The sequence below is a fragment of the Pelophylax lessonae genome (genome assembly GCF_965119305.1).
Source record: "Pelophylax lessonae genome assembly, chromosome: 7".
Lineage (NCBI taxonomy): Eukaryota > Metazoa > Chordata > Amphibia > Anura > Ranidae > Pelophylax > Pelophylax lessonae.
Genome location: NC_138774.1, coordinates 40,424,446 through 40,444,190, shown reverse-complemented (window position 1 = coordinate 40,444,190; position 19,745 = coordinate 40,424,446). Strand labels below are relative to the sequence as shown.

General features: G+C 42.8%; 1 protein-coding gene across 3 annotated transcripts in view; it reads right to left on the bottom strand.

Moving 5' to 3' along the window:
* The window catches only part of LOC309559451 (class I histocompatibility antigen, F10 alpha chain-like), a 751,751-nt gene that overhangs the window by 617,983 nt on the left and 114,023 nt on the right, over nt 1–19,745 (bottom strand). For 2 of the 3 annotated variants that reach the window (XM_082262719.1, XM_082262718.1), the window contains exons 5-6: nt 13,482–13,580; nt 9,568–9,600 (exon numbers count right to left, since the gene is read on the bottom strand). The exons of the other annotated variant lie outside the window; for it this stretch is intronic. In XM_082262719.1, coding sequence (XP_082118845.1) covers nt 9,568–9,600; nt 13,482–13,580 — 132 coding nt within the window. The remainder of the gene's footprint in view (nt 1–9,567; nt 9,601–13,481; nt 13,581–19,745) is intronic. 3 annotated transcript variants of the gene reach the window in all.

Below are 19,745 nucleotides of genomic sequence, written 5' to 3'. Positions count from 1 at the left end.
CCACAATACAGAAAAATAATTGTATACTGGAATGGTTCAAAAAAGATCAGAGAAAATAAACCCAGCCGGTAGATGAGGATGTATATTGCCTACAAAGTTCCTGAATCAGATCACAGGTATGCGAGACGCGGAGACTTTGACACCGTGTTACTCCAGAAGGAGAAGCTATGGATTTACAAAATGGGGTCTTTAGCCCCTTCGGGGTTGAACGTGGAGTTCAGTTTGAAGCCTTTCTTATCTCCCTAATAATATACGATGTTGTTCATTAGTCATCTTTATCCTGCCATTTCTGTCTATTCCTTTTCTAAATTAATTCCCTCTTTGGATACCCCTATGGGTATACCCCTATATGCCAATTTATTTATGTCCTGTGTATGGTTCCCTACATATTTATACATATATATAAGTATAGTGGGTAACCATCATGGACTCATTTCCCACAGGGGGACCCTTTGTGTCTATAGAGTTTTGAATCTTGGTTTTCTCTTCATGGTTTAATTTGCTCATTGTGGCTATTGTCGCTGGCGATACTTTCCTCTTTCCACCTGGGGTGGATGGTGCACTTAACCCCTGGTACCTTTCATACATGATACTTGGGCGTGTCTGCTGAATTGTTATCCATTATCAAATTCATTGCTGGACGTACAATTCAGCACCCTTTATCGGGAATTTTTTGTCACCAACCAGCACTGTGTATCATTAAGTTTTTTCAGTCTTCAAGTTTGACTCTACTTGCACATTGTATATGATGCTTGGTCACTAGCACCCCTGTGCTTTCTTTTGGCACAGTGGGTTTTTTTGAGACCCCTAACTTTTAAATGTTATTTTTAATCATAATTGTTTACATCCACTTGTGCAGCCATACACTACCACATCAGCTAGCTCTTGTTTAATTCCTTGTTTTCAATGAGCAGCATATTGAGTAATTGTGGTTTTGTATCAGCAGCCAGTGTGATGCATTTTGTACAAATAACGCCAGGCGGGGTTGCATGGCTTCCTTTATAGCATTTAAATGGCTTACTGACATCTGGTGGCCAGACAATGGTTATTCACCTTAATGATTTTTGTCTGGTTTTACACATATGTGTTTGATCATTCAATCATTATTCACCATATAAAGGAACCCATGACCCCCCACCAATTAGCTCCGATGAAACCGACGTAAGGTCGGTGAAACGCGTCAGCAAGTTTCTCAATTGGATTGTGCCACCCGGACCTATCTCTCCTGAGTGTTCAGGAGATCCCCGCAGCCTCGGCTTAGCTACGGCTCCCTTGATTCTGCTGCTCGCCACCACCGGATGTGACGTGGGGCCGGCCACCTCGGACCCGCTCGTCACTACGCGGAAGCGAAGCTGGAGCAAGCACTGAACGGGATCACGCCGTCTAGCAGCCTGCATGAGCCACCGGGATATCACTGCTTCACACTCGGAGGTATGAACTACCTTTAATATTGGCCTGATTATTGCACGGTATCTATCCCCTCTCATAGTTGGCACGGAGGACCTACCCGCACTCTTCCCCCATTACCACTGGGATATGACGAGTAACTACTGAACGGATAGTCTGTAACTCCACAAACAGTGCCTACGATATTTTAAGGAGGAAACTATACCTGCTCTTTGGTCGGTTCACATTATCAGGGACTATACCATCCATCGGTGCTTATTTCATCTACTTTGGAAAAATTTCCTTTACAGCAATACTTACAGCACCATCTTAACCCTTCCATCTGATACCGGAATTTGATCAAGTGGACCTTTCCTCTCCAATATCTTCCTGCAGGTTCTTGCTATAGGTTTTTTAACTACCTTTTTTCCTTTACACAGGCATACCTGTGATCTGATTCAGGAACTTTGTAGGCAATATACATCCTCATCTACCGGCTGGGTTTATTTTCTCTGATCTTTTTTGAACCATTCCAGTATACAATTATTTTTCTGTATTGTGGTCTGTGTTGATGCAATCCATTGCATGTACATGATTTTAATGTTTTTATATATGTATTTGTGTCCAGTCTTGTTCACAGTTCATTCACCAGGCACAAGTGCCTAATAAATATATCGCTATTTTTTCACTACCACTCAGCCATCATAGTGTTTTCTTGGTGCCTATATCTGATCACCCTTGTTTTGTGAAGGCTTTGGAGGCAATCCTTGTTTCCATCGCATTCATAGATGTTTTTTGTATATGCTACTTTGGGATCAATAGGCACACTTTTAGACACCCCTTAGTCTGAGTGTTCCTCCTGGTATTTATCAAGAGGCCTTCTTAGGAACCACCCCTCTCATAATTTTTTTGTCCTTAGGTAGGTTCCTGTGTGTGAAGGTAGCCGCCCACAGTGGCAAGGATTTATTTTGTGTTTTATTTTTATTTTTGATGTTTTGATGCTTGCACTTGTGTGAAGAAAATTGCAAGAATAAAACCATACACTGTTGTTTGCAACCACTTCTCGGCTATCTCCCTGTGTAACGAACCCCCCCAAGGGGTCATCCACACCCGCCACCGAGCTAATCCCTCACAATATATATACACATAATATAATGTTTGATTCCTGCAAATGCTCAAATGAGTAGTACCACAACTGTGACATTTCCTAAAAAAAACGAAAATGTAAGATATGTTTACCTTGGACTTATTTTTTTCTCCAAAGGTTCCTCCTCATTATATAACATATTAAACATTTCTTTAAAGAAATTGCAAAAAGGAAAAAAAAGATGGGGCTCTCGAGGCCGGTGGGAGGAGGAGGATCATGAATATCACTTAATTTGTATAAAACACATCTTTATTATACACATATTAAAAAATGTACATCAAAAGGACATAAATCCCATACATAACATATAAAAAAAGAAAAAAACGCATGTGTAGAAAACAATTCCCATTGGGGAATGCTGATACTTGATATCAGATGGTGATGTTTAAGGTCTCTGATGGAGCACGATCTAAGGGTCCCCAGCAAGCCGACGCGTTTTGCAAAAGGCTTCCTCAGGGCCAGAGAGACCAAGACATATTTCCCACTGCGAATTGGATCATGGCGGGCAGAACAGACTGACGGACCAATAGATCAGACTGACCACAATAAAAAGCTGCCAGGTGATGACCGCAGAATAATGTCAAGACAATGATACTGTAGTCTTCAGGTGTGAAGATATATCTATGAATACTTGCACTTATGCTGAGAACTCTCTCCAACTTATGCTACAATGGCCTTGGTGACTGCTTAGTCTACAACATAGGCAGCATACAATCACATTGTTCTGGGGTATCTCATTGAGGTTCTACATATCCACATATTCAGTAGCTTAAACAGAGCCAGATACTCCAACTATGTATGATCCAATATCAACATGAGGCAGGTAAGTTCAAAACAGGTTCCTCATAATCAGTTTGCAGTAGCAACCAGCCCCTGCACTATAAGGCAAGGTGAGCCTGATATGTGTCAGAGGTTCGGAATGCCTGCCGGTAAAAACAATATGTTGATAAAATTAATTTTATAACCTTCATCAAGGATGTGAATCAGTATCTAGGTTCAGCCTTTCTTAGCCCTTTCAACACAGAAGAACCCTTTAAATAACTTTCAGGTCTCAGGGAACCCCTGATAAAAATGCCTATATCTACAACTCATGATACATTTATGTGATGGGACAGTGTGAAGAATGCTCCTTATGCTTGAGATTATTGTGAAGAATTACTTCTATCTAGTTGGTTGTTTTCAGAAACATGCCATCTTACATATCAGAACATTATTGGAGAACTAAAAACTTACATTCAGGCCTTCCCTTTTATGAAGTAATCAGAAGAGGTGTCAGAATCTGTAAAATATAAAGTAATGATCACCATGTATTTCCATTATACTGCAAACAGAGCTACTGTATATCAATGTAATACCAGATAAAACTCACACACATAGCCAGTATACAGTGCATTTTAATGGTGTAACAAGACAGATGGCAGAGGTAGCAACTACTACCATAACCATAGTGGGACTCGGAACTGACTCTTCTGTGTCTCTTTTCTTCTCATTGCACAGATAATTATATTATTAAGATGTATTTGTCGGGTGATGTTTATATGACAAAATGTAAATGGTACTGACCTTTAACCACTTAAGCCCCGGAGGATTTGGCTGCTAAACGACCAGAGGTATTTTGCGATTCGGCACTGCGTGACTTTAACGGACAATTGCGCGGTCGTGCGACGCTGTACCTAAACGAATTTGGCGTCCTTTTTTTCCCACAAACAGAGCTTTCTTTTGGCGGTATTTGATCACCTGTGCGATTTTTTGATCACGCGCTATAAACAAAAAAAGAGCGTAAATTTTGCAAAAATAGCAATATTTTTCCCTTTTTTTTATATGAAATTCCCCCAAAAAAAAATGTAAAAATCAAAATTTTTTAATATTTTCGGCCAATTTGTTTTACGCTACCTATGTTTGGTAAAAAAAAATCGCAAAAAGCGTATTTTGATTGGTTTGCGCAAAAGTTATTGCGTTTACTAACAAAGGGAAAGATTTTTGTCATTTTTGTTGTTTTTTTTTTTAACGCGTAATGGCGGCGATCTGCGATTTTTTTTGCGGTACTGCGACATTGCGGCGGACAGATCGGACCCTTGACTGACATTTTTGACACTTTTGGGGTTGCCAGTGACATTTCTACAGTAATCAGTGCTATACATATGCACTGTTACTGTAAAAATACACTGGTAGTGAAGGGGTTAACTTTATTTGAGAGGGAGGGGCTGTGTGTGTCCCTAGGGGCGTGATTCTAACTGTGATTGGCTGTGGCTTCAACTGTATGCAGAGTGATCAATGGATCTACATAGTAGATCCATGTGATCATCTCTCATACAGAGAGGAGAATGACAGGCAGCTTGTTTACACAAGCTGCCTGACTTTCTCCCTCTCCCCCGCCGATCGCAGAGTGGCCGGCGGCGATCGGGTCCGCTGGTCACACGCGCGGGGGGGGTCCGTGACCACGCGGGAGCGCGCCTCCGGCGGCGCGCGCTCGCTCCCTAAACCCTCACAGGCGAGCGACGTAGACCTACGTCACTTTGCCTGTGAGGGGCTGACCGCCGCCGTAGATAGTCGTGCGGCGGTCGGCAAGTGGTTAAAGTAGTTGTAAACCCTTACATATACCCAGTAAAGTACAAAAGACAAATGACTCCTGCGCTTGAGGGGTTATACTGATACGGGTATCCTGAGAATGTGATTCAGGTTGAATGGACGTAGTCCCAGCTGTGCTGCCACTCTCAACAGGTTGTGGTAACCCAAACAGACTCTAAAAAAGGAACGGACGGAGGGCGCACCAGCCTAGCGCATTATCTTTAAAACAATTTATTTAAACAAAATAGCATACACATTGTACTCACAAAACAAGTTGGAACACGGGCAAACATGTGCAATCAAGGACCACCAAGACTCTCCACTGGGCTTCCTCTACTGATGCAGGCCGTGGTGGGATATGGACCTCCAAAAAACCGCTTACGCATTTCAGGGTGTTCATCGATGAAGGGGGGACACCCCGAAACACGTAAGTGGTTTTTTGGAGGTCCACATCCCACCACGGCCTGCATCAGTTGAGGAAGCCCAGTGGAGAGTCTTGGTGATCCTTGATTGCACATGTTTGCCCGTGTTCCAACTTGTTTTGTGAGTACAATGTGTATGCTATTTTGTTTTAATAAATTGTTTTAAAGATAATGCGCTAGGCTGGTGCGCCCTCCGTCCGTTCCTTTTTTATACCCAGTAAAGTGACTGGCCTCAGGTGAAACACAGAGATTAAACAAATCCTCCTACATAAGTTGTACCTGTTTATCTGCAGCCTTAACTTCATCCGTTCAAAGTGCAGAATTTATAAAGCTTCTGAGAGTTCAGAAAACAGGGGACTGAGAACTGACTTAACACTGCAGAGCTCATTGAGGATAGCTCAGAGAGCTGATTGGAGGGAAGGGACACACTCCCCTTCACAAAGCACACAGGAACAGAGCTGAGGCTGTCAATCTGCTGGAACTTCCTTCCCAGTCACCATTTCTCTCTTGGTGTCACGAAAACTTGTGTAACACTGCCCCCTAGAGGACTGCTGGATTGTTCACTTTGGGATCCCCCTGGGTTAACGATAGCAACTGCAGCATGCACAATTTAACTCTTTACTCTCTGGCTCAGTCAATGAACAGTCTAGGGGATGTAGTTGTTTTTGTGGTTTTATTTAAATTAGGGATGGGAGAAGGGAAGAGTGGGATACTCCAACTTGAACAATTCACAATAGATGAGGGCTCCTGTCTGAAGATGCAGCCAGGCTGCTGATTCACCTTGCCACTTAGATGAATTTAGAATTAAGTCTCTATGTAGATGACTTGCTGGGATAAATTATCTTCGGGATACACACCTAGTACCCCCTTTCACTCCACCTGCTGACACCCGTCCTCTGACTATCCTAGACTGCCTGTGACCACGTTCCTCTTCTACAGAGGAGGAGGCAGCCACCACCCTCCCTCCGGGACTATGCTCACCATCCAAAGACCCCATAGCACATTTGCTCCTGGATTTTAGACCACACCCCACAATTCACCGAGACAATCAGTCTGTGCCAATCACTGGGGCTGTATCAAAGCCTATGTACCCATTGGTCAGATTTCCTCCTCTGTCCAATATGCCTCCCTATTGGACCAGCGTGAAACACTTCCTAGACCAGATGAATCACACACTGAGCACCATGAGCAGACCTAACTCACAGATCCTGCTCTCTGGTAGGCAGAAAGCAATATAGATTTGCTTGCTGCTCCTCTGATAGGCAGACAAAGCCAAAAACTATACTCGCACACAAGCACCTACCTAGGAGGGTGCTACACTTGTCAGAAGTGATTCATACTGATAGCAGAGGAATGAGGCAGCAGACAGAAATTACACTTAGTGCTCTGCATTGAGATAAGTACACACTATAGAGGGATATGCTTGGTTGAGAATTCATGTCTGAGATTTACAACCACTTTAATGATAGCAATAGGTAACAGCTTCTGTTAGGACTGATCACAAGAACAAAAATGACTCAGTCTCCAGATTGTCCCAGATATCGACTTGCGTTCATGGCCCAATGATAATCCCATCCAGCTGGAATCATTGTACTCATACGGCGAACTTAAACCCTTCGCTCAAATATCTACGGAACTGCACCTGGGCGCCTCTAAATGGTTTCGCTATGGCCAATTAACCGCCTGCCTTCGCCGAAATCCCCAACTACGTCCAAGCATCCCCACTACACTGTGGACTTATTTGTCATCTCCCTCGTAGACAATCGAAGGCATTTCGTTAATCTACCCTATACTCGGATAAAAACGACTATTCGCGAAGACCCGCCTCCTCGTGAAGTGGGAGCGTGACATAGGGGTTGTGTTCTCACCTCGCCAGTGGACGAAAGCTTTCACCCTAGGTCACAGGGCCACCCTGAGTGCCTCACACAGAGAGCTACACACGAAGATCTCCCTTAGAAAGTACCTCACGCCACCACTCCTGGCTAAGTTTAAAGGAGATTCCCCGGCTACATGTTGGAGGGGGTGTGGACACTTGGGTACACTCACAACACATTCTATGGGATTGCACACCTATAGCCACGCTATGGACTGAGGTATTTCAATTACTCTCCACAATCATAAAACAGCACGTTCCCCCATCCCCCGAACTAGCCCTACTGAACCTGCCAATTGACCACATCCCGGTGCATTCACGCACGGTTGCTCTCCACATACTCTTGGCAACCAGAATCTCTATTACCAGAAAATGGAAATGTACTCAACCCCCTTCTCTAACAGAGATTATAAACACCACACAGACTCACCATACATATGAAATGCTCATGACTCATAAGTGTGAATCATTCCAGAAAGAAAACGTTAAATGGCAACAATGGACAGCTTGGTACACCACACAATTTGCTAACTGACAGCTTTCTTCTCATCCAGACTAACTCGCCCGAGCTCGCACTTCTGACTATGGTCGCTAGATGGCATTAGAGCACTAAACAGAATTACTGTTTTAAATGTGATGATTCCTTATTTGTTATCTCACTTTCAAACACTAGATGGCAGTGCTTGTAATCCACACTTATGCATTATATACCTGCTCCACCTCCCCTTGTTTTCCTTTATTACATGATAAAAGTTGGTTATCGACTGTTTGCTAAACTGTTCATGTAACCTGTTTGTTGTTGAAAATACAATAAAAAAACTATTTGAAATGAACAAACTCGACTCATTACCACTTTCCTTTCTTTGTGTATAGCCTCTTGTTCATAGGATGCCAAAGAATGCCACATTTATAGGCATTTAGGCATTTTTCTTTACTGATCTAATGGCAGCCCATTGTATTTAATTTTCCTATACATACAGGCACATAAACTTGCGCTGCATATAGAGCAGTAAAAAAATAAAAAATACCTGCATTGCCAGTCAGTATTTTTATACGTATACACCACCTTTATTTAAAAAAACTAGATTAATTTTTGCATGGGTGTACACATATGCAAGGATACATGTAAATACATGCAAGTGCTAAACAGCAGATTCTCACGATTTTTCTGCCAGAAATATCTGATGTTCTTACATCACTGCCGTGTGCAAGTACCTTCATTTGTGTGAGGCGTGTGTGTGTGCAGAAAGTACTAATAGTGATAATGATTAGGTTGCGACAGCAGCTTGTATTACATTGTGCATCATGCTTAAAGAGGAGTTCCGCCTAGAGAAAGAAAAATTTAAAGTCAGCAGCTACAAATACTGTACCTGCTGACTTTTAATATATACTGTAGACACTTACCTGTCCAGGGAGCCTGCGATGTCAGCACCCCAGCCGATTTTCGGATCGGCTGCTGGGTGCTGCCCCCGCCATTCCTTCTAAGGGAAACTGGCAGTGAAGCCTTTCAGCTTCACAGTCGGTTCCCTACTGCGCATGCGCGAAGCACACTCATTCTCGTCGGCGGGGGAGGGAGAAGGAGGATGGAACTTCCGGTGGACGGCGCCAGGGTGCTGTCTCCCAGGAGGTGAGGAAGGGTAACTGTCAAAAACAGGTACCCGTTCCCCCTCCCCCCTGAAAGGTGCCAAATGTGGCACCAGAGGGGAGGAGGAAGCAAAAGAGCAGAAGTTCCACTTTTGGGTGGAACTCTTCTTTAAGCTGGGTAAACACAGATCGGATTTTGATCTATGTGCGGCCCTCCCTGTTTGACAGAAGTTGATTGGTTCATCTTCTGTTGAACAGGACTGTTGGAAATCTTTTATTTGATCAGCCGCTGCAGCACTGACCGTGTATTCTGACAGTGGAGGAGTCCTCGCTGTAAGACTATACAGTGTCCCATTGGGGAGGATTCCTCTATCCACATCACTTGTGTGGATCGGGGAATCCATTCGGATGAACTGAAAAATTAAGCATGTCTAACCAGTTTTAGAAGATTTTACCTACATAATTAATTTCTCCACATGCACCCTGCATAACGATTTATGGTCTATAAATCATAATCTAAAATTCTACACAGAAAATGAGAAAGTAACACATCAATAGACAGAGGAACATGGAAGAAGAGTACTCACTGTTGGTGCTTTTGTAGCCAGTCTTGTTCTTCTCTGAAATATAAAGACATGGAGTTAGGAGCCAAAAACCAGAACTCCATACATTTTAATTTGATTCAGAGTTAAGTTCAGAGCTGGACATTCGTCGGAGTTGAGAAAAAAAATGGGTTCAACGGATTGCATGGTTTACTATGTAAAAGCTGTAAAAGATGTGTTTTATGTAAAAAATTTATCGGCGTTTGATAATATTTTGAAATCCTTGTACATGGGGCAGCCATATTTGTCCATTACATATGCAGGTTCTGCTACGCCCCGCTACATGATGGTTGTTCTCCACTACCTGTAATATGTAGGACTGCAGGAATACCAGGAGTTAATTAAGCAATGCTCCAATAGGTTTCTCATTCTCTGCCTGTTTTCTTTGATGTCAAAAAGCACATACGTTCTATGGTTTGTTTAAATAAGTTTTGTTTTAAAGTGATACTAAAGTTTCATTTTTTTTCCTTTAAAAATAACAAGCATGTTATACTTACCATAGAATACATTAACACGGAAGTCCAGCCTAACACCTTAAATTCTCCCCTGCAATCATTAATGTGAGCAGAGTTCAGCCTTATGTGTCAAAATGAAAAAATCCCAGTTTTCTCCCTTTATTCTGCAGTATTCAGTGCTGTCACATGACTTCAATCCCTCTTCCTGCTGAGTCCAAGAACAGCAAGTGGGTGTGGTTACTGAAAGCTAGTGACATCACTTCCAGGGAGGGGCACTGTTCCTGTGTAGCTAGTGGGCGTATACAGGATGGGAGGAGCTGATCAGAGGTTCCCGCCCAGTGTTCTCTCATCAGTAAGGATGCATCCTGTACATCCTAATTCATGAGAAAATTAAGAAATAATTCACACAGGACATGGGGGAGGGGGGACTGTCGGTGTATCTGGAAGCACTCGGGGGTCTCAGCTCACAGTCTACAATGATCATAGTACAGGCAACCACACTAAAGCCCCGTACACACGCACAGCTTGTTGGCCGTAAATTGTCGGCCAACGTCCGATCTGCCGATTGCAGGCTTGTTAGTGTGATGCTTCCGACAGCCAACTGCAAATTTTTGGCCAAAAAAAATCTGGTGTGCAGGCTATAAAATTTTTGTTGGCCAACAAAGAACGGCTGATTGTTCCTCAGTCAGTACAGATTTCAGCAGACAAAAATCTGATGAGCAAGACTGGGCATGCTCAGAGAAGAAAAAACACACGGAAAGTCAACCATCACATGACATCACTTCTGAAGTTGGTTTTTGTTGGCCAACAAAAGTCCAGTGCAAGTCTAGAGTACATTTCAACCAACAAACAACACTGGACAAAAGACGGCCGATTGGTTGGCCAACAATCCGTGCGTGTGTACACGGCTTAAGTCTACGTTTCCACTAGTGTAACTAATCAATGGCACCCATTCCCATCTATGCGGCTTTGAAAATTAGCGACTTTGAAAAGGTACTTGCACTACTTAGATGCAACTTTTGATGCGACTTTGATCCAGAGAGTGTAAAGTTGGATCAAAGTTGCATTCTAAATCGCAATACTGGAAACGTAGACTAAGGATTTGTTTCCACTAGTGTGATGTCAATCGACTTTGAACACACAAAGTCACATGAAAAGTCACAGCTTATTGATTTCAATGGCATCTATTCCCATCTATGCGACTTTGAAAATCAGTGACTTTGAAAAGGTGCCTGCGCTACTTTGATACAACGTTTGATGCGACTTTGATCCAGAGAGTATAAAGTTGGATCAAATTCGCACCAAAGTCACACTCTAAGTCGCAATAGTGGAAATTTAGACTAAGGCCCCTTTCACACTTGTGCGAATTGTCCTGCAATTTGGGACTGCAAAGTTGCATGACAGTCACGCTCCATGATTTCCAATGAGTACCGTTCATATCTGTGCGACTTCAAGTTGCAATGATTTCAAAGTAGTCCCTGCACTACTTTGGCCTGACTTTGATGCATTTTGAGGTCCATAGACATAGAAATTGCTTCATGTCCAGTCAAAATTGCGGCAAAAAAATTGCGGTAAAATCACGTCAAAAATTCGCAGCAACTTTTAAGCCCGCACAAGTTTGAAAAGGGCCTTAAGCTCAGCTTTATTTTTATTTATTTATTTTAGGTACTTATATAGCGCTGTCAATTTACGCAGCTCTTTTACATATACATTGTACATTCACATCAGTCCCTGCCCTCAAGGAGCTTACAATCTAAGGTCCCTAACTCACATACATACACAGTAAGGCCAATTTTTTTTTTTTTTATACAGGATCCAATAAGAGCCGGTTCACACTGGGGCGACTTGTCAGGCGCCTGGTCGCCTGACAAGTTGCCGTGGGTCGCCTGCCATAGATTAGCACAGGACCCGTTCTAATAGGAGCGACACAAGTGGCTCCGACTTAGAAAAAGGGTCCTGTACTACTTTGGGGCGACCTGGAGAGACCTGCATTGACTTCAATGATATGAAGTCTGTGCATGCCGATCCGAGGTCGCGGTGCGCGCTGTGCACCGCGACTTCACAGGCCGCCCCGGCAAGTCGGGTCGCTCCTATGTGAACCGGCTGTTAACCTACCAGCATGTCTTTGGAGTGTGGGAGGAAACCGGAGTAAACCCACGCAGGCACAGGGAGAGCATGCAAACTCCAGGCAGGTAGTGTCATGGTTGGGAGAGAACTGATCAGAGTGTTTTGGCGGGGGTGAGCGTCCCCCTGTCAGAGAACTATAGCTCAGTAGGGGAGATCGCTGGATTAACTTTACATATGTCTTTCAGGAAAAACTATGGAAGCTGCTATTGATTTACTGCATAGTAATATTAGTAAGAATACAGCAAAGTTAGTGTCAGCACACATGCTATGCTATTCAGAGAAACCATCGTGTACCATGACAGGTGCTGACCAAGAGCAGCATCTGGTTTATCCAATATTATTATTGTGATTATTATTTAAGAACAGTTGCTTTACTTGTATATGGTGTTTTTTTTCTTTTTTTTTGGAGTGTGATCAGATTGTAAGCTTTATGAGAACGGATAATATGCACATGCTTGTTCTGGGTCTATGCGATCCGATTCTGATGCGCCTCAAAAAAAGCCTCATGTGCGAGTTTGCTGCGGATGCGCTGCGAATTTAGCCATACAAAGTGTATGGCTGAACTCGCATCCGCAAAGGAGATCGCATGTAATTTAGGAGCAGTGCGCTCCAAATTACATGCGATCACGCAAACCGCATAAATGTGAACCGGCACTAAATGCTCCTAAAATTCTACTACAAGCTGGCACAAAATAATTAGCATTTTTTTTCTTTTTTTTAAGCTTATGAAAAACATTAGTGTGTATGAAGTCTCTCACAGTGCTTTGTGTCTCACTTACAGCCTTCCACATGATGGCTATGGAGGGGAGGGCTGGCATAGTACACATCACAGAAAATCCCACTGCCACCATATCTCCGGGAGATTAGGGTAACTAGACAAGATTTTATAACATGTGAATCTCTTTCCCCTGAGTTGAGACTGTCACTTATTGCCCACCTACATACAAGCAGATCTTGAAAACAGCCAGATCTCATGAATCTCTTAGATTGTAAGCTCTAATGAGCAGGGCCTTCTGATTCCTTTTATACCAAATTGTATTGTAACTGTAATGTCTGCCTTCATGTTGTAAAGCACTGCGCAAACTGTTGGCGCTATATAAGTCCTGTATAATAATAATAATAATAATAATAATAATCTCATTTCATGTCTATGGGTAATTTAAAAATCAGACAACCACTAACTCAGAATTTACACACACATGCATATTACAGACCAACATCTAATGTGTTTTTCCCCTGTACTGCATACAAACACCCTAAGAAAATCTATTATTAGTGTGTCAGTGAAAAGTTTTAATTCTTATTACTTATACTTACTTATCCAAACAACAACTGCGATAATTGCAGCAAGAAGAACAAGAATTCCAATAACAGCTCCAATGATCACTCCGAGTGAGAGGCCATTGCCTGGTGGATCTGACAGAGATAAACCTAAAGAGAAGATGAGATATTAGAGATTCTAGAATTCCTACATACTGTATAAATAAAAATAAAGTCTACAAAAAGGTATGAAAAGCATTAGTGGCGGTTCACATCGGAGCGCACTGCTCCTTCATTACATGCGATCGGATGTGCAGTGCGAATTCAGCCATACACTTTGTATGGCTAAATTCGCACTGCACCCGCACAAAAGTCGCACATGAGGCATTCTTTCAGCCGCATCAGGATCGGATCGCATAGTGGTTCACACTTGTGCGATCCGATCCTGTGCGAACTGTAAAGATCGCACTGCGATATGCGATCAAACTGGGGGTGTCGTTAACAATTCATTGACACCCCCAGCGTATCGCATATGGCAGTGTGAACTGCCAAATATGCGTTTGCGATGCGGGAACAGGCTGCAAATTCGCAGCCTTCCCGCATTGCACAAGTGTGACCCGGCATTTAGTCACCCTTAAATACATTATTCTTGCAACTTTTAGAACATTGTGTAATTTGTATGAATTGGTTTAAGAAACTAATAATAAAAATTACAAGCGGAGTTAAAAGGGGTGTAAATATTCATTAATATATAAAACAAAAGCTGCATTGAAATGTATGAGGAAGAGCAGGCAGAAATATTCCAACACAGAGATAACCTTTTAAAACAGCACTGTGTGATGTGTGTAGATGGAATGTATACACAATAGAAGAATGTGAACAGGAAGGTCAGAATATTTTATATTAGACAAACTACATTTCTACTGCAATAAAAAACAAAACAAAAACGTAATTTTCACAATTTTTTTGGAAGATTGCCATAGTTCTGCTTCAAGTGCAATAAGTCATGGCTAGCAATCAAAATATACTCAGCTTACGTCAAATTGTTATACGATTGATTCTGATTGGTTGCTATATGTTAATACACCAAGAATAAAAAAAAATCTAATTTAGCATGCAGTACTGAGAAGGAAGGGGGACTATTGTGTGTGAAAATCTCCTTGGCATTATGCCACATGAATACTATAGAAAGTTTATATGCCACATAGAATAAACAAGTTAATTAGTCAATTAATAAGTTGTGTGTGTCATATCTTAGGCTGGCCATACACGTATAGATTTTCATCCGGAAATTTTTGTTTCAAGAAAATTCGTTTGATTTTCTAATCGTCAGTGGGGTTAAATCGATGTCCCTTTTCGACTGCAGGGATGGTAAAATTCGTAGGGGCAGAAGGGAAAACTTTTCTCAATCAACAAATTTTCGGGCAGTGTATGTGGTTATCGTTCAGAAATTACATTCCTTTTAAAATTAAATGTTAAAAGCAAAAGACAATTTTCGAACGACATTCGTCTATTCAACGAATGTTCAAAGAATGTTCGTACGAATGTTCAAAGAATGTTCGTACGAATGTTCTACGAATATTCTCGTCCAAAAATCTATACGTGTATGGCCAGCAATAGATTGTAAGCTCTAGCGAGCAGGGCCCTCTGATTCCTATTGTATTAAAGTGTATTATATTTGTACTGTTTACCCTCAAGTTGTAAAGCGCTGCATAAACTGTTGGCGCCATATAAATTCTATATAATAATCAGGGCTTTTTTTCAGCAGGAACGCGGGAGAACGCAGTTCCGGCACCTCCAGCACTGAATGTAATTGCTAGGGGTATGCTGGAGGGTATATTTATGCTGGCTGCTGGAGGATCTATTGTGACTGGTGGGGGTGTATTTTTGTGTGAGGGTCTAGTTTTGCCGGTTGGACAATCTATTGTTACTGGGGGGTCTTATGTTGCTGGGAGGGTTCTACTGTTGAGGGAGGGGTCTATTATTGCTGGCTGCTTGGAGAATAGTCGTTGTTCTGGGGGGCTCTTATGTTACTGGGGTGTGGTATTTTGTTGTGGGTGGTTCATTGTTGCTGAATGGGGGTCTATTGTGGCAGGGGTGGAATCTATTGTTGCTGCGGGGGATCTTTTGTTGCTGGGGTGGATTCTATTGTTGCTTGGGGGATCTGTTGTCGATGGGGAAGGGGGTTCTATTGTTGCTGGCTGCAGGGGATCTATTTTACTGCTTTTCTTGTTATCATTAAGAAATTACATATAAATTATTTAGCACCACAATTGATATTTGGTTCTGTATTCTCTAAAATGTACAGTAGGTGGGTAGGGGGTGGGACCAAGGCACAGTGTTCAAAGGTGGGTAGGGGGCGCATACAAGGGGTGACTCAGAAGGGGGGAGTCCCTGCACCTATTCTTCGAGGAAAAAAAGCCCTGATAATAATAATTTCATAAGTCTGAATTTTTTTCCTTTGTGTATCGTATAATAGGATGTGATACACATGGGGGTGAGCTCTCCCTTTTGATTTCCAAATAGAATAAAAAAAAAGTGTAAAGCCTTTCTGGAATAAAGATAGTCCTCCTCCCACCCTCCTCTAACTGATCACTGTATTAAGAAAGCCCAAAATGCCCCTGTCACAGTAATGCACATCCGCGGCAGCTAGCTAACCGGGGCATGGTCAATGACCATGGTATGAGGGAATAAGTGGGAAACTTGTACTGAGCAATTAAGACTCTCTGTGATACTTTCACAGCCTGCACTACCTCTGGCCACCACTGGTGGAGACACACTCTAATTCAGCTGGCTGACCACACACAAGCAGATACAAATCTTACATACAATCCGCTGCACATCTGGATTGAGGAACAGTGTAGCAATTATCACACACTTCTAGGATTCCTCCAGCTATCCTACAAGCTAGAACCCCCATGTTATCTGCTCTTCCCACTGTCCACACACCAGACACATCACAATAGCCTGCCACCAACCCTGCCAGATCTGCTAGTTTACAATCTGCATGCAATCTGCCGACACACAGTGCAATTGCATATATATTGGCAATTCAATTATTTAAATTAAATTAGATCGAGCACGGACACTAATGCAACAATCTCTCCAGAGATATGAGCCCTAGCTTAGTACACAAAAGTCACTTATTAATGTTATAACTTATTATTCCGAAAGTGGGCAGTGCATAAAATAATATACAAAGAAAAAAAAAAGGTTACAAAAAAGACAATTGGCTATAAGCTATGAAAATAAAACGGGATAACAGAAATAAACTTTACTGAAGTTCATTCCTTGGCAGAAGCATGCCTTAGAAATCAGTAACTTCCCAGTTGAACTGGCTTAGTGGAAATCTCCCCATCCATATCTCATGCTTCTCAATTTATAGAAATATGGATGTGAGCTGGACTTCAGTCCTTGGCCAATCAACCATGGGAGGTGTTTCTGTCTCAGCCTGCAGGACGGTTCTGTGTTCTAAAGTGACCAGAGTTGGATTGGCCCAAAATGGCGCTGATCGCTGTGTCGGGGATAGAATTTCTGACACCAGTGGATTAATCTGATCGTGACTGTACGAATGTGCTGCAATGAGGCGCCACAACAGTTTTATGTGTTTCTCAGATTCTCAATGTGCTACAAATCAAGATTTACATTTACAGTATCTCACAAAAGTGAGTACACCTCTCACATTTTTGTAAATATTTTATTCTATCTTTTCATGTGACAACACTGAAGAAATGACACTTTGCTACAATGTAAAGTAGTGAGTGTACAGCTTGTATAACAGTGTGAATTTGCTGTCCCCTCAAAATAACTCAACACACAGCCATTAATGTCTAAACCTCTGGCAACAAAAGTGAGTACACCCCTAAGTGACAATGTCCAAACTGGGCCCAAAGTGCCAATATTTTGTGTGGCCATCATTATTTTCCAGCACTGCCTTAACCCTCTTGGGCATGGAGTTCACCAGAGCTTCACAGGTTGCCACTGGAGTCCTCTTCCACTCCTCCATGATGACATCACGGAGCTGGTGGATGTTAGAGACCTTGCGCTCCTCCACCCTCCGTTTAAGTATGCCCCACAGATGCTCAATAGGGTTTAGGTCTGGAGACATGCTTGGCCAGTCCATCACCTTTACCCTCAACTTCTTTAGTAAGGCAGTGGTTGTCTTGCAGGTGTGTTTGGGGTCGTTATCATGTTGGAATACTGCCCTGCTGCCCAGTCTCCGAAGGAAGGGGATCATGCTCTGCTTCAGTATGTCACAGTACATGTTGGCATTCATGGTTCCCTCAATGAACTGTAGCTCCCCAGTGCCGGCAGCACTCATGCAGCCCCAGACCAAGACATTCCCACCACTGTAAGCACTTATCTTTGTACTCCTCACCTGGTTGCCGCCACACACGCTTGACACCATCTGAACCAAATAAGTTTACCTTGGTCTCATCAAACCACAGGACATGGTTCCAGTAATCCATGTCCTTAGTCTGCTTGTCTTCAGCAAACCATTTGGTGGGCTTTCTTGTGCATCATCTTAAGAAGAGGCTTCTTTCTGGGATGACAGCCATGCAGACCAATTTGATGCAGTGTGCGGCGTATGGTCTGAGCACTGACAGGCTGACCCCCCACCCCTTCAACCTCTGCAGCAATGCTGGCAGCACTCATCTATTTCCCAAAGACAACCTCTGGATATGACGCTGAGCACGTGCACTCAACACCTTTGGTCAACCATAACGAGGCCTGTTCTGAGTGGAACCTGTCCTGTTACACTACTGTATGGTCTTGGCCACTGTGCTGAAGCTCAGTTTCAGGGTCTTGGCAATCTTCATATAGCCTAGGCCATCTTTATGTACAGCAACAATTCTTTTTTTCAGATCCTCAGAGAGTTCTTTGCCATGAGGTGCCATGTTGAACTTCCAGTGACCAGTATGAGAGAGTGAGAGCGATAACACCAAATTTAACACACCTGCTCCCCATTCACACCTGAGACCTTGTAACACTAACGAGTCACATGACACCGGGGAGGTAAAATTGCTAATTGGGCCCAATTTGTAAACCCGAAAAACAAAAAAAAAACCTGCAAGACAAAGGCATAATGAGCTAGTATGCATCGCATACTAGCTCATTATGTATTACTTACCTTAGAATGAAGCCCCGACACGGACCCCCGGACACCGCTGCGGGCGCTGCCATGATCCCTCGACGTCTCTTCCGGGTTCAGCGGCTCCGGCGCTGTGATTGGCTGGAGCCGCAATGACATCACTCCAGCGCATGCGCGCGGAGTGATTTTCCGGCAAGCTCCCGGCAAGGAAAGCTGAAGGTCCCCCCCCGGACCTTCAGAGCGCGTGAGCGGCTGCATGCACTGCAAATATCTCCTAAACTGTGCCGGTTTAGGAGATATTAATTGTACCTACAGGTAAGCCTTATTATAGGCTTACCTGTAGTTAAAAGTGTCAAAAAGCGGGATACTACCGCTTAAATGGCTGTGTGTTGAGTTATTTTGAGGGGACAGCAAATTTACACTGTTATACAAGCTGTACACTCAATACTTTACATTGTAGCAAAGTGTCATTTCTTCAGTGTTGTCACATGAAAAGATATAATAAAATATTTACAAACATATGAGGGGTGTACTCACTTTTGTGAGATACTGTACATGTAGCCCAACATTTGTACAATCAGAAGGAATTATTTTCATTTCTCTGCTGCTAATATATATATTTTTTTTAATCCAAACTCTTTCATTGATATCAAAAACCTGAGCAAGAAAGTAGTTACATCATACAGCACTTCATATAGGATATACAGCCATGCATTGATACAATGGATCAGAAAAGATTATAGCTCATACATCAATAACTTTTGAGTCTATTGTTATGGCTCCAGAGGAGTTTTGTAAGTAAAAAGTGCAAAACACAAAATTAACAAACATAAATAATTAAAATAAACTGGTTCAAAAAGGTGGAAGAGCTAAAGACCAGATTCCCATGGGGTATAACCTCCATAGTGTTTACAGCTGCAGTAATCTATCCATTACTAGTTGTGGAGGGCAACCCTGGTAAGTCTAGCCATCTCTGCCAAACTTGCTAAAACTTGCATATGAACAGTGGCGTAGCATGGGTTGTCGGCAAGAAATTTGCGCCCTCTAATACGTGGACTTTTAGCACTCCCTTCCACTTGTACAGTACTACAGACCAACCTGATTCCAACACTGACCTACCCGATTGCTGCTGCAGAGCAATGCCCGGGAGTCGAGACATGCCTCATCAGAGGTGTAGGGGCCGGGGGAGGCATGTTGCACATGGGTGCAACACAGCACACTTGGGGGGG